Raw genomic sequence first — 19,419 nt, forward strand, 5'->3', positions numbered from 1 at the left:
GTAGCGGCTAGTCCAGCCGCGGAAAGAACCCCGCTGTGTTCCACAGCCCAGGCTGGCGCCTAATCACGCTAGCTGAAGGGGCAGGCGAGGGCTAAATGGAAGGTTTACAGTGCAGCCTCCCAGAAGAGAAACGAGCACTAACCCACTGTGGAACTTTATTTGAATATGACAGCACACTAGCAAAACTTTATTGTCCACTGCACTCAATTGACCAGAAGACAGTGCGAGCTGTCCCCGCCCTACCCAGCGAGCGTCATAAAGTGTTCAGGTGCCGTGGATTGCTGTGTGGTATTTCAACAGTCCGCCTTTGAAGAAGTGCGCACAGCGCACGAAACGCGTCGGCGTATGGACTCCCTTGATATTTAATGCTGTTTTCGGATGTGATGCTGCAGCTTTCATGATTAAAGCTAAGAACATACTTACCTGCTGAGTGGCTCTTTCCATGAGGACAACCGAGGGGTCACCTTCGTTTTGATGGATTCGTAGCGGCTAGTCCAGCCGCGGAAAGAACCCCGCTGTGTTCCACAGCCCAGGCTGGCGCCTAATCACGCTAGCTGAAGGGGCAGGCGAGGGCTAAATGGAAGGTTTACAGTGCAGCCTCCCAGAAGAGAAACGAGCACTAACCCACTGTGGAACTTTATTTGAATATGACAGCACACTAGCAAAACTTTATTGTCCACTGCACTCAATTGACCAGAAGACAGTGCGAGCTGTCCCCGCCCTACCCAGCGAGCGTCATAAAGTGTTCAGGTGCCGTGGATTGCTGTGTGGTATTTCAACAGTCCGCCTTTGAAGAAGTGCGCACAGCGCACGAAACGCGTCGGCGTATGGACTCCCTTGATATTTAATGCTGTTTTCGGATGTGATGCTGCAGCTTTCATGATTAAAGCTAAGAACATACTTACCTGCTGAGTGGCTCTTTCCATGAGGACAACCGAGGGGTCACCTTCGTTTTGATGGATTCGTAGCGGCTAGTCCAGCCGCGGAAAGAACCCCGCTGTGTTCCACAGCCCAGGCTGGCGCCTAATCACGCTAGCTGAAGGGGCAGGCGAGGGCTAAATGGAAGGTTTACAGTGCAGCCTCCCAGAAGAGAAACGAGCACTAACCCACTGTGGAACTTTATTTGAATATGACAGCACACTAGCAAAACTTTATTGTCCACTGCACTCAATTGACCAGAAGACAGTGCGAGCTGTCCCCGCCCTACCCAGCGAGCGTCATAAAGTGTTCAGGTGCCGTGGATTGCTGTGTGGTATTTCAACAGTCCGCCTTTGAAGAAGTGCGCACAGCGCACGAAACGCGTCGGCGTATGGACTCCCTTGATATTTAATGCTGTTTTCGGATGTGATGCTGCAGCTTTCATGATTAAAGCTAAGAACATACTTACCTGCTGAGTGGCTCTTTCCATGAGGACAACCGAGGGGTCACCTTCGTTTTGATGGATATATATATATATATATATATATATTGATTGTTTATATTTTATGCTCCACTTGCATAATTCTCACTTTTAAAGCGGATAAAATCAAAGTTAAAATAAAAAAAAAACGGTAAGCAGGTAAATTTAAACTTTGTAATAAAGCTACCTTTCATGATGTTTACCAAAATTCATTGCACATAAAATGGGGCATAAAAAGCGGGATCTTAAAGTGCTATACAACATGCAAAAAAGAATAAAGTACTTTGATGATTGATTGGACACTCCATCACATTGGCAACATGGCAAGGAAGAAAACCAGGTGCCTGTGTGCGGGAAGGCAACCATATAGTGGATCGTACATAATCTCAAATGAGTACGGTAAAATCTTAATTCTGGGTTCTTAATCCAGGAAAGGCAAGGTTCCATGACCGGAGTAGTTGAGAGAGGAATGTATTGGGCAATGGAAACCATATGGAGAGGTTGTTATCATTCTCTCTTTCTCCTTCCATACGGAAAACCTGGATTTTACCACCTCCTTGGCTTGATGCATGGGGTGTCAAAAAATTGAATTAGACCTAGGTCACCAAGGGAGTTCTTGACACGATAGCCAGGGGATGGCTGAAGTTGCTTCATTTAAGACAGTCCCCTATTACCTGCGTGAAAAACCCATCTCCGAAGTAGACCATATTTTGACCCATAGTAAAGTGGGTGCCCAATGTACACCATCCTCAAGATAGCCTAGGCCCAGTTCTTGGTGTAAAATCAAGCTTGGGCTTCTTTTAGGAAGAGCCGAAAGCCTGGACTGGAATTTATTTTTGGCTACCTGCAGAGGACCCAAGCTTGCATATCCCCACACCCCTGCCCCATATGTGCAGACGGAAGGCATTTCTTCTTATATAATGTTAACATCTCATTAAGAGGTTTGTGGCCTAGCTTTTTGGTGAAACAAAAAACAGTTTCCCCGGAAGTCGCCATCTTATGTGATCTCTGGGCAACTAGCCAGTTCAAAGTCAGATTTGCATCCAACAAAATACCCAAATAGTTGAAAGTAGATATCTTGGTAATAAGGGACCCCGCAATATAAAATCTTTAAGATCTATTATTTTTTTGGGCCACAAGTCAAAATAAACGACTTCTAGATTGACCTGTAAATTTAGGCTCCTCGTGAAATTATTAGCACCATCTAAAAGAGGCTGTAGCCTAAACGCAGTACGAGCAATAAGAACCACGTGGTCAGTGTAGAGAAACACTGGGGCAATTATTTTCTCTGAAGATGGTACTGTGGGTATTGGGACATTGGGTCTTCAGTGATGAAAGCTGATCCATGCAGGAAGCAGCTCATGTCTTATATCATAAAGCTCCTCCTACCTTACAACTTACTCCGAATATCTTGGTACAATTATTTCACCAGGAATTAGCCACAGGTTAAAAGGCGATATATGGAGATTCTTTCCTGCTTATTGTATATTTCAGTTGTATCAGAAGTTAGACCAACACTGAAACCAAGTACATTTCACTGTAATGTCTTCACCATAAGCTTTGAGATAGCTGCAATGTGTGATAGAATAATATTGGAAAAAAGAATGAAAAAATAGAGATTAAAAGAGCATGGATGGACTAGAGAAAAGTATCAAGTGTGGTCCTCTTTGCTCTATTCTCTGAAGAACAATGTCACACCCTCAAGTGTGAGCTGAGACAAGTTTAAGTCTCGAAAAGAATAAATAAGATATGTAATCGCTGTGGATCACAGCAATTTCTGAAAGCAATCATTGCCATTACAGTGGTCCTAGAATTACATTAATTCGGAACACTGTTTAAAAAATATCCTATGGAGCAGTCTTCTTGCTGGTCAAGTAATACTGAGAGCGTTCAATCAAACGTAGAGTTGCTGTCTGATGGATAAAGGCAGACAAATTGACGAACCCGAGAAAGCATTCAAGGGTTCCCTCTTGCATATCAGTACCTAAGAAACACGTTGAAGTCATAACATTTGTTAGGTTTTTCCGTAATTTGTTACCTCAGACAATCAAAAGATAGCACTGTCTGGCTGATGTGCCTGTACTACCTGAGGGAGGAGTCCAGTGCCAGTCTTCAAACCCTCTTCCGACATATGCAGCAAGCTTTGGAACTTTTCATCATCATATTCAAAGCGATCCCCAAAGACGATGGAGCATATTACATTACTCACTGCATTGTTTATAAGAAAATGTGGGTCAAAGGGGCAACCTGAGGAGAAAGAAACAAGAGATGAGAAAACGTATTTTTATTATATTCTAAGTACAATGTAAGTGCTAACATATCGCCTCTTTACACTCGTCAACAGAACACATTCAAATGTTTTCATATGTCTTGGAGTGACAGCTGATAAACTTTTAAACTGGTGGAGCATATTCACAATTATAGTATTGTTCAGTGTGAGAGAAGCAAGTGAACCTACCACTGACCCAACGAGCTTGATGGGCAAGAACATGGATAGATCAGCGAAAGGGAAATTATTTTATGTTTCGAAAGAGCAGTGCAGGGATAAGTGGGAGAAGGTGGGACAGTAATTGGCAATGTGACCAAAGTGCCCTGACCCAGTCCCATTTCCTCCCCTCACAGTGATAAGTTATGCACATGACCACACAACTTCTACAGCAGGAAGGTGAATACTGGACTTGGTGACTGTGCGGCTGTTGGGGTGAAGAAAATACGAGAGCAGATTGGGAATGCTGTTTGTAGGAATGGAAGTTATGGTGAGGCAGGGCACTGAAGCAGACATTTAGGGCCCGATGTAGTATTTGCCAGCACCCCAGCCAGTTTCTTGTTATCTTTATCTTTGCCTCTCTTCTTTCTTTCTTTTCTCTCTCTTTAATCACAATATCACCACACCATTCCCGTGCCCATTTAGATGTGAAGTGCATGGCACAGTAACCATAAAAAACTATCTTCACCTTTGCCACATAGCACTTGGTGGTGGCTCTGAGTGATCTCTTGAATGTTGAATCATAGACTTCTCATTAAATCTTTTGCAGCCTTAAGAAAGCCCTGGTCCAGATGACCATGTAAGGGCGAAACACTTGTTGGCTGTTGAAAGTCTTAAATGGAACCCAGTGACATTTAGAATAAATACTGAGAACTCAAAAATAACAGTGACAGTGCAAGGTGGCGCATTGCATTTGCTCATTAGAGCCTGCAGCACATGCTGCCGACGTGGCACCTCCTTTTGTGTATTAGTGCACTGTGTACCATGCACCATGTTGGGCATGGCACACAGTGCACGCATGATACTACAAAGAGAGGGGGCCACAACATGTGCCCCCATGCAACCCCCCAATGGTTTAAAATGCCCTGAGCCCCAATTTGGGGCCCCATTCCCTGCCTTTTTGTTGACCTTTTCAGGGCAGGGGCCCACAATGAAAATGCCGGCAGAAATGCAGGTTGTAATGGCCACGGCGGTGCTGATGCTGGCACCGCTGCCATTCACCCACGCTGTCCACGCTGCTGTGAGAGCTCAGCTCTTGGCGGAGGAGGTGCTCTGGGGGCGGTCTCACCACCCGCATCATAATTCGGCGGCAGACTGTATGAAGGTGGTCAGACCCAGGACCGCCAACATCTAAATGCGGCCCCTAGTAAGTGGGATTGGCAGGAGGCACACAAAAGCCTAGCAGGTAAAAGGTGGTAAATAACATGTGGGATGAACAGATGAGGGATGGTGAGGCAAAGGTCTTGTTTGCAGGAACAATCACATTTAAGTTAGCTGAGACAGCCGTTTAGGCTGTCGCTTAGAAGTGACGAGTCCAGATCAGGAGGAATGTAGAGTTGGCACTGGAGGCCTGGAAGAGGTAAAGTACAGTGACAATTCAAGGCGCACAGAGCTGGGATTGATTATATAATAGGTGGTACGGTAGCTGTATGTAAAACTGTAGAAAATCAAACAGAAGAAACATATTGTGGAAACAATTTCTGAACACATCAGTTTCCTCAATTTTTCCCAGCATAACAAACTCATCCTGCTGGACAACAGTCATGTAAAAAAAATTCAATGCACTGTATTTTTCTAATTGGATAGATTCCATTTTTTCCCACCCTCTCTACCCTCGCCCGCCTTGTCATCTTCCCTGTCTGCTCTATTTTCCTTCTTCCTCTTTTCACATTCTTCCTATTTCCTCTTGGGTTTTCCCCTCCTACGATTAATCAATCAGCTCACTTGTATATCGAAAACAGACCTCATAAATGGGACAGCTAAATGCTGTTTCCAGGATTTATCCAAAACGATGGTGTGTTAAAGCCTTCCCTCAGGCAGGGCATTTCAGCAAGCATTTGCAACCATAACATAAAAAACCTACATTCAGCTTTTTTTGCAGTTTTTTTGGTGGTTAGCAGGTATTTCCCTGTGCATCAAAGATGCCTTGGTGGGTAATGCGTAGGAAAACTTTGCTTCAGGTATAATGGGGTACCACTGAGCAATGCCTTATCTGGGACAGTCATGGTCTTGAAGTGTAGGCAAAAGCTGACAGGGAGTGATGTGCCATTTCCTCAATAAGGAGAAAATATGAGTTGAATTCGGGAAACTGAAGCTAGCACATATTCAGTTTCTCTGATACTACTCCCTCAACTATATTTTTTCTTTACCCCTATCATCTACTCGTGGCTTTATTCGTATACCTCTACCAATAGCCAACCCTATATATCCACCCCTTCCTATTCAGTTGTCTCTCTGCCTACTGCTTGTAGCCTTGCACCTCCATCCCTATCCCCATTCTTATATCATTGTAACTCTATCCGAATCGAAACCCTAGTATATCCACCCCTATATATTCTGTTGTTTCTCTACCTACTGCCTGTAGCCTTGTAACACCACTCCTAGCCCCTTGTCTATATCTTTGTACCTCTAGCCATACTAAAACCCAAGTACCTCTACCCATACCTATCCACTTGTTTTTCCGCCTACTGACTGTAGCTTTGTATCTCCACTCCGCCTTTACCATACTACCACAATGTGTACCTTTGTACCTCTACAACTGCATATACCCCAGTACGTCTACTCTTATAACCTTGTATGTCCTCAATATACCACTGACACTTGGATTGTTTCTCTACCCACTGCTTGCATCATTGTACATTCATCCCAGAACATTTCCTCTGCCTCTACTTATAACCCTGCACCTCCACAGCTGCCTTTACTCTAGTACTTCAATCCCATCAATATATTACCACCTCGACCAAGCCTATACTCTTTTACTCCTACCTATACCCTGGCACCTATTGAGGTCACTCAGTGTGGCATCCCAGGGTAGGGAAGAAAATACAGGAACATTATTGATTGCAAGTAACCCCCTCCTCCATTCTGCATGTCCCCTCCCCAACCTCCCCAATCTCTCCCTGCCCCCTGTGGCTTCTGCTTCACAAAGGAAGAAAGACAAAAGCAGGAGTGTGGGAGGGGGCAAGGGGCGCGCTTTACAGATGGGTGCAGTAAAGGGTGAGCGTTCAGAATAAGTGAACGAGAAGGGAATCAGATGAGATAGGGGGAACACAGGGGGGGCACAAGAAACAGAACTAGAAAATGGGATTTAAAGTGTGAAACGGTATAAAATAAAGGAAGGGAAAGAGAAACACAGTAGTAAGCAAACAGATAAACTGACATAGAACGAAATAGAATGAGAGAATGGATGAAGTCAGGTGACGAGAAATATAAATAGTTAGAGAGAAACACAGAGGAGGAGGAAAAAATGTCAAGAGAAGTAGAGACGGGGGAAGGAACAGAAGGGGATCGACTGAAAACGAGAACACTACGAGCAAAACAGTTTAAATATCTTAAAGGAAATGCAAATCACAGTGCGACTATACACATACCAAATAGATCGATGGGTGGGGGGATGGAGACGGCGCACACGAGTGAGGGCGCAGGACATGGCTGATGGAAACATCAATTATATCAAGTAAAACCTCCAACCAAATTTTGATGAAAATGTGCAAAGGGATGTATTGAGGCCATGCAGAGGATTGATAGTCATAGAAGACATTATAAATCAAGTGTACAGTCCATAATACCTATGTACAGTGTTGAACATTCACTTGTATATTTCCTTTCATAGTAGGCCAATTTGGCGTTCAGTGAAATTTCTGTTTGCAGAGAACTTCAACAAAGCCTTGCTGTGTTGTTGTGAATGCAGTTAGCCTGTGATGTAATGTATTTACCAGAGTTTGCACCCCCCCCCCTCCACTCCCCCTCCTCCACACGCTAAGCGTGCTTGGCTAGAAGGTAGTAAAAAGCTGTGGTGACTTTGGGACACACTTCAGATGTAGTTATCTCATGTACCTAATAATGTGTAAGTTAACCTCAGAATTTTTGTATTTGTTCCCAGTTGTGAAGGGTTGCTAGTTAAAATGGACAACCTTCTTTGCGAATGCTGGGAAAGACTGCCTTGTACAGACGTTCAGAAAGCTTAAGTATAAACAACAAGACTAGATTTTTCGGTTCCGTTTTGGGAGACTTTGCTCTTCCTCTGAGATAATGTTTTGAGCACAGCAAACATTCCTCACTGCCTTCTTGGTAAGTGACTGCCTGTGCTGTAATGGTAATGCGGAGAGAGACATTCGTTGTATGTGTGCGCTATTTAAATGCTGCATTTACTTCTTCACACTGCGTGTTAAACGGGTAACAAACTCTCCAAACAGTGCTCCTAAAACCTCGGTTTGGTCATTAAGTGAAAGGGTGGGCCGGGTAAACCAGCTTGATGCACAGTATGTCCCCAGTATTGTGCTGAATGCACGTTCAAACGAATTTACCAGATGCCGAGTTAACGAAAGAAATTGCTGTTTTTTGTTGGTTCTTCTTGGTACTAAAGGCTTCCCTCCAAATCCTTGAAAAACAAGTCACTGCGAACACGCTGTGTAGCCAATGAATTAGATGTCTGCCCACAAGGCTGTAGTCAATCCCGCAAGAAGACAAGTGCGGTTGCGAAAGCACCGTGTAGCAAAGCCAGAAACGACGGGGGCGATGGAGCGGATTCCTTTGAAGTCTGATGCCGAGGCTTACAGGCTGCCAAATGGTGTGCGATGTGCATGTGCCCGGCGCACATGCACTGTTGGCAATCCGCCTAGTGGGAGCATTTTTTAAAGCCCCTACTTAATTCTCGCAAAGCATTGCTGACGCAATGGCTATAGCGAGACCTAAAAAGGGAGACAAAGGGTCAGCTGCAAATTATAGGCCCATTAACCTTATAGACGTCTCCCAAAAAATCTTTTGTAAAATTATTTTATCACAGATCCAAAATTGGATTGATGAGAATAATATTTTGTCATATCTGCAGGCAGGATTTAGGGCCTCCACAAGCACTATAGATCAAGTTTTTAGATATTTTATGTTAATATGGAAGGAAGTGACCATTAGAGAAGGTCACTTTTACGTTGTGTTTGTGGATTTAAAAATGGCTTTTGCTCAATAGAACGCACCCAACTATGGTCAGCCCTAAGAGATTTAGGACGCCCATCAGATCTACTCAATATCTTGATTTGCCTGCACCATGACACCTATGCAAAGGTCATAGGAAATCTTAATGGCAGTCTTTCAAATGATATTTCTGTTTGCAAGGGAGTACACCAGGGATGTGTTCTCGCCCCAACATTATTTACACTGTACATATACAGGTTAATAGGAGAGTTGAATGGCCATGGAGGTGATCCTTCAAAATTAGCAGGTAGTCCTGTGCCCTTTCTGCTTTTTGCAGATGATACATTACTTATTGCTAGGACCCCAAAGGGGATTCAGAATGTTTTGAACAAATTTGCCAAAGCCTGCAAGGACAGGTGATTAGAAATTGATTGATTTAAGACCTAATATATGATGTTTAACCTCTATAAATCCTATAAGGGTGAATGGACGCTGGGCCAGCAAACCCTGGAGCAGGTTAAGGCATTTGACTACCTGGGAGTACGAATTAGCGATAGGTTTTCCTGGACACCCCAAATCGAAAAGAGCACTCTGACTCTCTAGTATGCCGACTGCGCAATAGCCGGGAGGGCTAGAGCGTCTCCATATCGACTGCTTTCCCCAATTCTGGAACTTCATAGGGCTAAAGGACTAGGAGTAGCCCTATATGGGGCCGAGTTATGGGGGCTGGAGAATCTAAAGGACTTAGTTCTTGCAGAGAATACATTTATTAAGGTGATTCTTCATTTACCCGTAAACACTCCCCTTTTGCCGTTAAGACTTGATCTTGGTTTTAAATCGATAAACAACTTCTAAAGGCTCTCTTGTTTTGGGTATGGATCTGGACCAGTAACACACAGGTTCTGGTGAAGGAGGCCCTGGAAGAGTTATTGACCCTACAAAAACAAACAGGTCGCCTGGTGTGGCTAAAAAAAGATCAAGAAATGGTTCTTCAAACTAGGGCTGGGGCCATTGTGGGAGGATGCAGGGTCCATAACGAAAGTAAAGATCCCTTCCCTTAAAAAAAGGTTCTGTGAGTACTTGGACACTCAAAGTTTTGATGGTATTGCACATGGCACTTTAACTACTAGTTTTTTTTTAATATAAAAGGATGGTTTGGTTTCGAAATGTTTCTAGATGACATCGAACCTCCTCAGGCAAGAGCTCTGTACATTTAATTTTGGTACGGAGTTCTTCCTCTTAATTCTAGGAGAAGCTTATGGGAAAATGCATCTGTAACATCTATGTGCCCGACCCGTCACACCGTCCCAGAGATCCTTGATCAATTTTTTCTTTTTATGCCCCTTTTATACTGACCTTCGGAAAAACTGGTTAATTCCTTCCTGCCGTCTATTCTATTTTACACGTCCTGTTGATGCTTTACGCTTTTTTAAGACGGATACCACAAGGTGGCTAGTTTTCACAATTTCAAGATATTTGCTCTTTGCCTGGTTGAAGATGTTAAAACTGATCAAAAATGTCTCAGTGAATTCAATATGATTATATATGCCACCAGGTTGTGGGGTCCTAAATTGGATACCGGGGAACATAATCACAGATTTCTTATAAATTTAGATTTTACTTAGACCTGGAAACTGTCTCCTTTTAAGTCCTTTATAAACTTAGGAACTTCTGAAAAATACCAATATTGTTTGAAGCATGTGATAGCTGTTTTTTTCTTTTATTGGCTTTTATGATGTAATGAAGTGATTAATTTTACTGTTCTTATTATGGTTATGAATTTTCTGAATTAAATGATCATACTTTTGATCGAATAAAAGAATAAAAAATGTGGGCATCTGAAAGTCACCTTTCTCATAGCCTTGCAGAAGTGGAGCTTAAAGGGGTCTCTCGCATGAATTAATCTCAAGGGGTTATCCCCCTCCCCCTTGATACGTTCAATATCAAACACACCTCCACTTCCAATAGAAAGGAGCCCGCACTCAAATGAGGTAAATGTTCTCATTTACTTGGCAGCAAATGCGCAAAGCTGTCAGGAACGTGTTTCGGCTGTCTCTGCAGCCTTTCTCAACCTGTAAAGCTTTCTATTGGAAGTGGGTGTGTGTTTGATATTAAAGAAGCGTGCGTGGGATTCGCCCCTGACCTGCACCACCGGCATTCAGGATGCAGCCAACAAAGACACACTGATTGATTATATATATATATTACCTACTGGCTGTCGCTAGTAGGTAGTTATAGTTAGGACCTAGTTTCCATAGGAAATCCTCAATATTCTATTTAGAATAACTTTGGCGCCGGCTGACGAATCTTCGCGAAATTCTCCAAGAAGATGGCCGCTCGGCACCTATCCTGAAAGTTAGGGGGTGATTCGTCAAGCGGGGGTCGAGAAAACAGGGGGGTCCCAAAACGTGTTTTCCCCATGCAATTATCCATAGTGACATTTAGCCGCGGCTACAGCCCGAGCTGCTGAATGGAATTACACCATATTTGACAAAAAAGTAGAGTTTTGTTCACAGTTCATGCTTTTTGTTAAATGGTGTAAATCTGCTCAATAGTTCCTGAGAAAATCAAAAGTAAAATCATAGATATATCTATGGGCGCGTAGGGTACGCGTATCCCCCACGTACCCTTACAAGCATGAGCTGAATGCTAATTGGCTGACAACTGTCTGTCAACACTCCAAACCAGGAAGTGTTAGCAGCCATCTTGTGTCTTGGTAGAATCGAGGCACAAGAAAACTGAAAAACAAGTGAGCAAAAGACGGAAAGGGGGCAGGGTAGAAACACCCTGACCCCCTAGGCCTGCTCAGGGGGTCCCAAAAGGACCCCCAAGGCCCAAAAAATGTTTTTTTTGTTTTTTTAAATCGCGGGATGCGTGTAGGATACCCGTATCCGATGAAAAAAAAACCCGAAGCCTGATTAATTTGAAATTAGCCCCCGGGGGGGCCAAATCCCGGGGGCAATGCAGATAATTAAAATGGGGGGCCCAGAGGGGCCTTCCTGCCCCGGGGACCACCACCCCCCGGGGCTTTAAGGTTATGCATGCGGGGGGCTCACGGCCCCCTCGCAGCCCCGGGGACCATCACCCCCAGGGCTTCTTTTTTATTATAATAATAGTGGCCCAGAGGGGCTCCCCAGCCCCGGGAACTGCCACCCACCCGGGGCTTTAACAATATGTATCCGGTCGGCTCACAGCCCCCCTCCACCCTCAGGGCTTCTGTTAAAAAATTAAAAAAAACCTGTGTGGGGGGCTCAAGACCCCCCACACGCCCCAGGGACTGCCACCTCCCTGGGCGGGGGCACTACATTTTTTAATTGGGGTGTCCATGACGGACCCACCAGCCCCGGGGACCACCACCCCCCGGGGCTTTTAAATGTTGGAAGGGGGGGCTGCGTGGCCCTCCTCCTTGAGCCTTGTGGTGGCCCTGGGGACCGCCACCCCCCAGGGCCGGCTCCTGCAGTGTCCCGAGGTGCCGACACCCGGGACACTGTACTTTGCTACGGCAGGGCGGGAGCCAGCCCTACCATCGCAAACTGCTTTGCTTTTTGGAAGAGAGAGCAGGAAACCATGAGAGAGCAGGATACCTGTTCTCTCTTCCAAAAACCAAAGACCATTGCTTTTCTACATGGGGAGCAGCATGTTAGCTGCTCCCCGTGTAGAAAAGCAATGCCGGCTCCCGCAGGAGGCGGGGAGCCAGTAGGGACTGTTGGGGGATTGGGGACCCCCCACGGTCCCCAACAGAGAGGGTCTGGCCCCGGGGGATGGGGTTCCCGGGGCCAGAAGTGGCCCTGGAGGCGGGCCACGAGGCTACCCTCTCCAATACTTTTTGGTTTTTTTCAAATTGAAAAGGCCATGCCCCGGGGGATGGGGTCCCCAGTAAGCATGGGCGGATTTTGCGGATCCACGATTCGCGGATTAAGCGGATCCACGGATCGTGGATCCGCAAAATCCGCGGATTTAGCGGATTTGCGGATTTGGGGGCGGGGCTTCATCGAGTGTGTGGGCGGGGCCAAACGGACGGGGCTTCCACGCGAGCGCACATGCCTCTTGTGTGTCTAAAAGGTCAGAGACCGATCAGAGCAGCATCACAGCGGATTATCGATGGTATATTTGGGAAGAAGGCACATCTGCCCAGCCTCCCAACGCTCACGATTTTTTTTGGGCTGATGAATGAGTCACTGCATTTGCGCTTCAACTAGTTCCAGCGACCAAGTGTGTGTTACTATGCAATCGCGCCAAAGTGCGCAGGGGTCCCTTGAGTGAAATGTCCATCATAGTGGGTAAATGGCGGGAAGACGGTGCACACCTCGAGTGTGTGGGCGGGGCCAAACGGACGGGGCGTCCATGCGAGCATGCCTCTTGTGTGTATAAAAGGGCAGAGACCGATCAGAGCAGCAGATAAATTTTTGGGCTGATGAATGAGTCACTGAATTTAAGCTTCAACTAGGGCACATGCTTTATTGATATCTGCAAGTGTTTCCTGTTGAGGTTTATTTTTTTGTGCCAGGACCGTCGTGCCCGAATGAACCCTGCCCTTCATATTTATTCAAGAAGACACCACCGTTGAAATAATTTACGATGGCGCCGGCAAGCTGCCAGCGCCATCCTGCAATAGTTACTTAATTAGCTTCAACAGGAAGCTCCAACTGTTAAAATAAAGCAGGCGCTCGAGCCCCTGCTGTATCTTATCTATTAGAGCTTCCTGTTGAAGCTAATTAAGTAACTATTGCAGGATGGCGCTGGCAGCTTGCCGGCGCCATCGTTAATTAGGCTCGCTTGAACTTTTGACCGCAAAATCCGCTCCGATCGCGGATTGCGGATTTTCGGTAAATCCGCGAGAGTTCGCGGATCGCGGATTCACCGAAAATCCGCAAAATCCGCGATCGGAGCGGATTTTGCGCTCATGCTTAGTCCCCAGGGACCTTGGGAGGGGGGCCACACAGTCCCCTTCCACATTTTTTTATATTTAAAAAAAAAAAAATAGGGGGCATGTCCTGGGGATGGGGCCCCCAGGGCCCAAAATATTGAAAAAGAAGGGAGGCTACACATCCCCCTTCTTAAAAAAAAAACAAAAAAACACGCCCCTTCATGGAGCACTCTGCAAACGCGCCCCCTGGCACGTTTGCAGAGGGGGAATGAATTCCACTTGAATACTGGGGGTCCCTGGGGGACAACAAGCCCACCAGGTTCCTCCAGTATGCGCCAGGGGACTGCATTGCAGAGTGGTGTTCTGAGGCCACGCCCCTTTTTACATCTCTCTGCAACACAGCTCTGTGGCGCTTACTAGAGGTAGCTGGTGGGCTAGTTGCGCCCCAGGCACCCTCAGGATTCAAGGGGAGTTGATCCCCCAACTTAAAACGCGCCATGGGGCGTGTTTGCACGGTGGTGAAGGGAGGGGGCGGGGCCTGAGTTCACATGTGTGCAAACACACCCTGTGGCGTGGTATAAGTTGGGCAATTAATTCCTTGTCAATCCTGAGGTTCCTGGGGGCCAACTAGCCCACCAGGTACCCCCAGTAAGCACCACAGAGCTGCATTGCAGAGTGTTGTAAAAAGGGCCGTGACCTCTGAACACCTCTCTGAAACGCAGCCCCCTGGTGCATACTGGAGGTATCTGGTGGGCTACTTGGCCCCCAGGGACCCTCAGGATTGAGGAAGAATTAATTCCCCAACTTAAAATGCGCCACAGGGCGTGTTTGCAGACATGTCACTTCAGGCCACGCCTCTTTCCTTCACCACTGTGCAAACACGCCCGTGGCGTGTTTTAAGTTGGGGAATTAATTTTCTTTCAATACTGTTGGTCCCTGAGGGCCAAATAGCCCAGTACTGATCCTGAAAATTCATTCTAACCGTACTTACAGTTACTTGAATTTACTTCCATAGGCTAACATTGACTGGATTCACTTGGAAATTCTTCTAAGTGTGGAGTTTTGAAACTTACAAAAATTCCTCTGAAATCAGCCGAACTACGAATTCCAATTTACTCACCTGTTATCAGGAGAGACCTTAGTGCTGCATCTTTCAGCCCACTATTGATCCTGAAAAATAATTCTAACCGTACTTACAGTAACTTGAATTTCCTTCCACAGTCCAACATTGACTGGTTTCACTTGGAAATTCTAAGTGTGGAGTTTTGGAACTTTAAAATATTCCTATAAAATCAGCCGAACTACGAATTCCGATTTACTCACCTGTTATCAGGAGAGACCTCAGTGCTGCATCTTTCAGCCCACTACTGATACTGAAAAGTAATTCTAACCATACTTACTAGTAACTTGAATTTCCTTCCATAGGTTAACATTGACTGGTTTCACTTGGAAATTCTTCCAAGTGTGTAGTTTTGGAACTTTAAAATATTCACCTAAAATCATCCGAACAACGAATTCCGATTTACTCACCTGTTATCAGGAGAGAACTCAGTGCTGCATCTTTTAGCCCAGCACTGACCCTGAAAAGTAATTCTAACCGTACTTACCAGTAACTTGTATTTTCTTCCATAGGAATCCATTGTCTGGTTTTCACTAGAAAAGTTCCTAAGTGTCTATTTTCACAAACTAAAAATATTCCTTAAAAATTGCCTGTATGACTTAAAAGAATTCTTTCAACTGTTTACCGGAGATGCATCAGTGCTGGATATTTCCTTCAATAGGGTAACATTGAGTGGTTTTACTTGGAAATTCTTTTAAGTGTGGAGTTTTGGAACTTTAAAATATTCCTCTAAAATCAGCCAAACTACGAATTCCGATTTACTCACCTGTTATCAGGAGAGCCCTCAGTGCTGCATCTTTCAGCCAACTACTGATCCTGAAATGTAATTCTAACTGTACTTACAGTAACTTGAATTTCCTTCCATAGGCTAATTAGTATAAAACAAAGTATAACAATTAATACATTTAAAAATTGTCATTTACAAAACCTTTGAAATTCACTGAAAAAACCATAGGTTTCAGCCACATTATATTTAGGAATTAGCATTTAAAAAACCTTTGAAATTCACTGAAAAAACCATAGGTTTCATCCACGTTATAGTTAGGAATTAGCATTTAAGAAACCTTAGAAATTCACTGAAAAAAACATAGGTTTCACACATGTTATAGTTAGCTGGACATTTCACTCATACAAAACCATTGAAGTTCCCCCGTTATAGTTAGTTCAGCTAACTATAACTCGCGTGCCAGCAATGTACTGCTGATGATGTCACATACTACATCACTCATGACATGGTCAGTGACATCACTCATGACATCACTGATGACATCATCCTTCTGAAAGAGTGGCAGACCTCCTCTCACCGTAATATAACCTTTGATACACACATTCAAAAATAGAAACAAAAATTTTCAAAACAAATTGAGATACCAATACCAGTTACAACAACCTCTTCAGTAACTCCAACATGTATATACACATCCACTCATTCACCAACAGTTCTATATAGTCACTCATACATGTACTCACTCATTATATGTACTCATACACCTATACATCCTGTTACACAATGACACTCATCCATAGAGTTACTCACACACATACAAATAAACTATCAAACATCAATTTACCTGCATATACAGCTATACACACACACCACTACACTTACTTCTACAGAAACGTACACATACTTACTCTCTTAAACAATCACTTATAGAAACACATACTAATTTATAGAGGAACTCTTCCAATCTCTCACTCTCACATATACTCACTTATATACATCAATACTCACATATACTAGTTTAAACATATGTAGTTACTCATAAATATACTATTGAGACAGTCATTCACTCACTAACACACCCATACACACACTCATCCACCCATACAGTCCTGCACACATGCTGTCTTCAAAACACATACAAACAGTGAGTCACTCATTCATGCATCTATGCGCTAAGTAATACCCCCCACCAAACCATACAGACACTCATACTGATACTCAAAGAACCAAGTAATAACCCATATAGACATTCATGTAGCTACTCACCAACCCATGCAGCCACTTATACACAAAGTGAAACACTGATACAGATATTTACATATTTAAACATTACTTGCTAATACATGTATTCGCTAAGATACACTTAATAAGTCAGTTATAAAATAATTTTTACAAATAAACATCCATTCATACACTTATTTACCCATTTATTCTTATATCGACCTTTAGATATACATATATAAAACATATTTATTTTTCAGAAAGACACACATTCACTGGATGAGGTCATCAGTGATGTCATCAGTGATGTCATTTGAGATGTCATCAGTGATGTCATGAGTGATGTCACTGACCATGTCATGAGTGATGTAATGTGTGACGTCATCAGCAGTGCATTGCGGGCACACGAGTTATAGTTAGCTGTACTAACTATAACGGGGGAATTTCAATGGTTTTGTATGAGTGAAATGTCCAGCTAACTAGAACATGTGTGAAACCTATGGTTTTTTCAGTAATATATATATATATATATATATATATATATATATATATATATATATCTAAGCTCCGGTTCCTAAAAAAAGCACCCCTCTCACGGGGCCCAAGTAAAAATGCTTTATTCACAAGGACGCGTTTTGGCGTTCTGCCGTCATCTACTTGTGTTTGAAAAACTGCACAACGTATCATGATGGTTTAGAACAGGTGAGTCTCATTGGATATGGCACACAAACACTGAAAGAGGACTCGGACCGAGCATTCTTCTTCCCGGATGTATTCTGGGAATCGAAGTCCGTTAAAGAAAATACAATTGTGTGTTGCGGCACAATTGCCGCCCTCTTTGAGTGCCCTGTCGATCATACCAGCCATGCCACGTTTGACCCGTGAAGTGCATCTTCTCTGAGGATCCCTCGCCTTGCCACAGGGTCTCGCAGCACTCAGCGCAAAAGCAGGTCAGATGGCCTTAGCTTCCACAGGCATGATTCCTGTCGACGAAAGTTGGCGTTGGTGCCCTGATTCCCTAATGGCGGTGCAATTGGCAATTAAATTTCAGCTCCAAAGTCCACCTCGGCAATGTATGCACTCTTGCAGACAGGTGGGGTTAGTATAGAGGTGAGACCCACCTCCATACTGTCCTAAGTACGTTACAGTTGCTATGATTAACTTTTCTTTTCTAGTTGAAATTCCATGTTGGCAAATTAATAATTAATGTGCTAATATAGAGCTACTAAACCCAGGTTCAACAATGTTTATAGTGGTGTCTCATACGCCCAGACACTGCCCACATATCTCCATATACTACATTTTATGCACAAGTGTCACCGACAAATACCTGGGCAAGCTTCATATGCACAGCCTACTAAACTTAGTCTCAACCATCATAAACAAAGTGCTGACACACACACACACACACGCTGACACACACACACACGCCCCACCCCCCACCCCCACCCCACTACACAGAATCAGTCATCAAATGCCAAGGTAGAGTTCCATATGCCCATTCACAGTCCTCTTGTGGAAAAGTAAATTTTGCCATGTTCTGTGTCCCTACGTGTCATCCATCATATGTTATGTGTGCATGATTAAATATGCATATGCATTCCCCACGTTCGATTAATGACGCAATTACAGTTGTGTCCACCTCTAGTATGCCAGTTTCCAGTTCTCGTGAATACTACGAATATCAGGCCTATGTAAAGCTACGTTGCCACGTTTCTCAGTATGCACGTTATTCCATTATAAAGTCCCCGTCTCTAGGCCTCAAAAGGGCCTGGACACCAGATTCAGCTCCTGTCTCCTGAAACCTCGCTGAGGAGCGATACAGCCCCCACCTGTATCCTCGACCCTTCACTTACTTCCTGCCACGCCGTGCCCGGTTCAGCCTGGCTCAGCCTCTGAGTCTGCCAAGAGTATGTTATAGTTCCAGTTATCAGTTCAGTCCTCCTTCTCTGCATTCCTAAAGCTACTGAATCGCATCGATAGTTTCCGTCATTGTCTAGCCTTCACGTCTCCACGTTAGAGAAATACTGTATTAATGGTCATTTAATATTCTTCATCACGCACTACATGTAGAATAATGCATGGTCCAGTCTTAGAATCAAGTTAGCCTTTCCCCTCCTGACTTATAATTTATATCAACATGTTCTCTAAACATCAGATACTAGATACTGTTTAGGTACATGTCGCCCTGACTCTCCAGACTTCAGTCTCTGCTCCTAGCACAGAGTTCGAAGCCCCCAGCTTCTCCTAGTAACACGTCATTGCTAGTTTGCGCGCACCATCAGGTTAGAGGTCCCGGCTCCTCAGGTAGCCCCCTCCATGGTTTCCGCCCCATTCATGACATATTCTGTTACGTTTGCATCACATGTCTATGTATACGCCCTGTTACACCTCTTTTCACCCTTATCTTTCGCGACTGCTACGCGTCACACCCTTTGCTCCACCCACTGCTCCGCCTATCATATGTACTGTAATGCAACTGTTTTACTATATATGCTTGTGTATTGTTATTAAATGCTAGCGCGCTCATCCCAGATCCAGCCCCGGCAGCTGCTGGGCCCTGCCATCCTATTCCTATGCAGGTTGTCCTGTTCCTGTCCTTTATGCTGTAATAAACCTGCGAAACTCCTACTACCTCGAATCTTGACTCTTATTTATTGAGCTATCTGTTATTCATTTATACATTCAA

At 44.4% G+C, this 19,419-nt stretch overlaps 1 protein-coding gene across 2 annotated transcripts in view; it reads right to left on the bottom strand.

Moving 5' to 3' along the window:
* The window catches only part of LOC144753066 (cytochrome P450 2D17-like), a 317,121-nt gene that overhangs the window by 177,359 nt on the left and 120,343 nt on the right, over positions 1-19,419 (bottom strand). For both annotated transcript variants that reach the window (XM_078640860.1, XM_078640868.1), the window contains exon 4: positions 3,486-3,646. In XM_078640860.1, coding sequence (XP_078496986.1) covers positions 3,486-3,646 — 161 coding nt within the window. The remainder of the gene's footprint in view (positions 1-3,485; positions 3,647-19,419) is intronic.

This window comes from Lissotriton helveticus, chromosome 1_1 (assembly GCF_964261635.1).
Source record: "Lissotriton helveticus chromosome 1_1, aLisHel1.1, whole genome shotgun sequence".
NCBI lineage: Eukaryota > Metazoa > Chordata > Amphibia > Caudata > Salamandridae > Lissotriton > Lissotriton helveticus.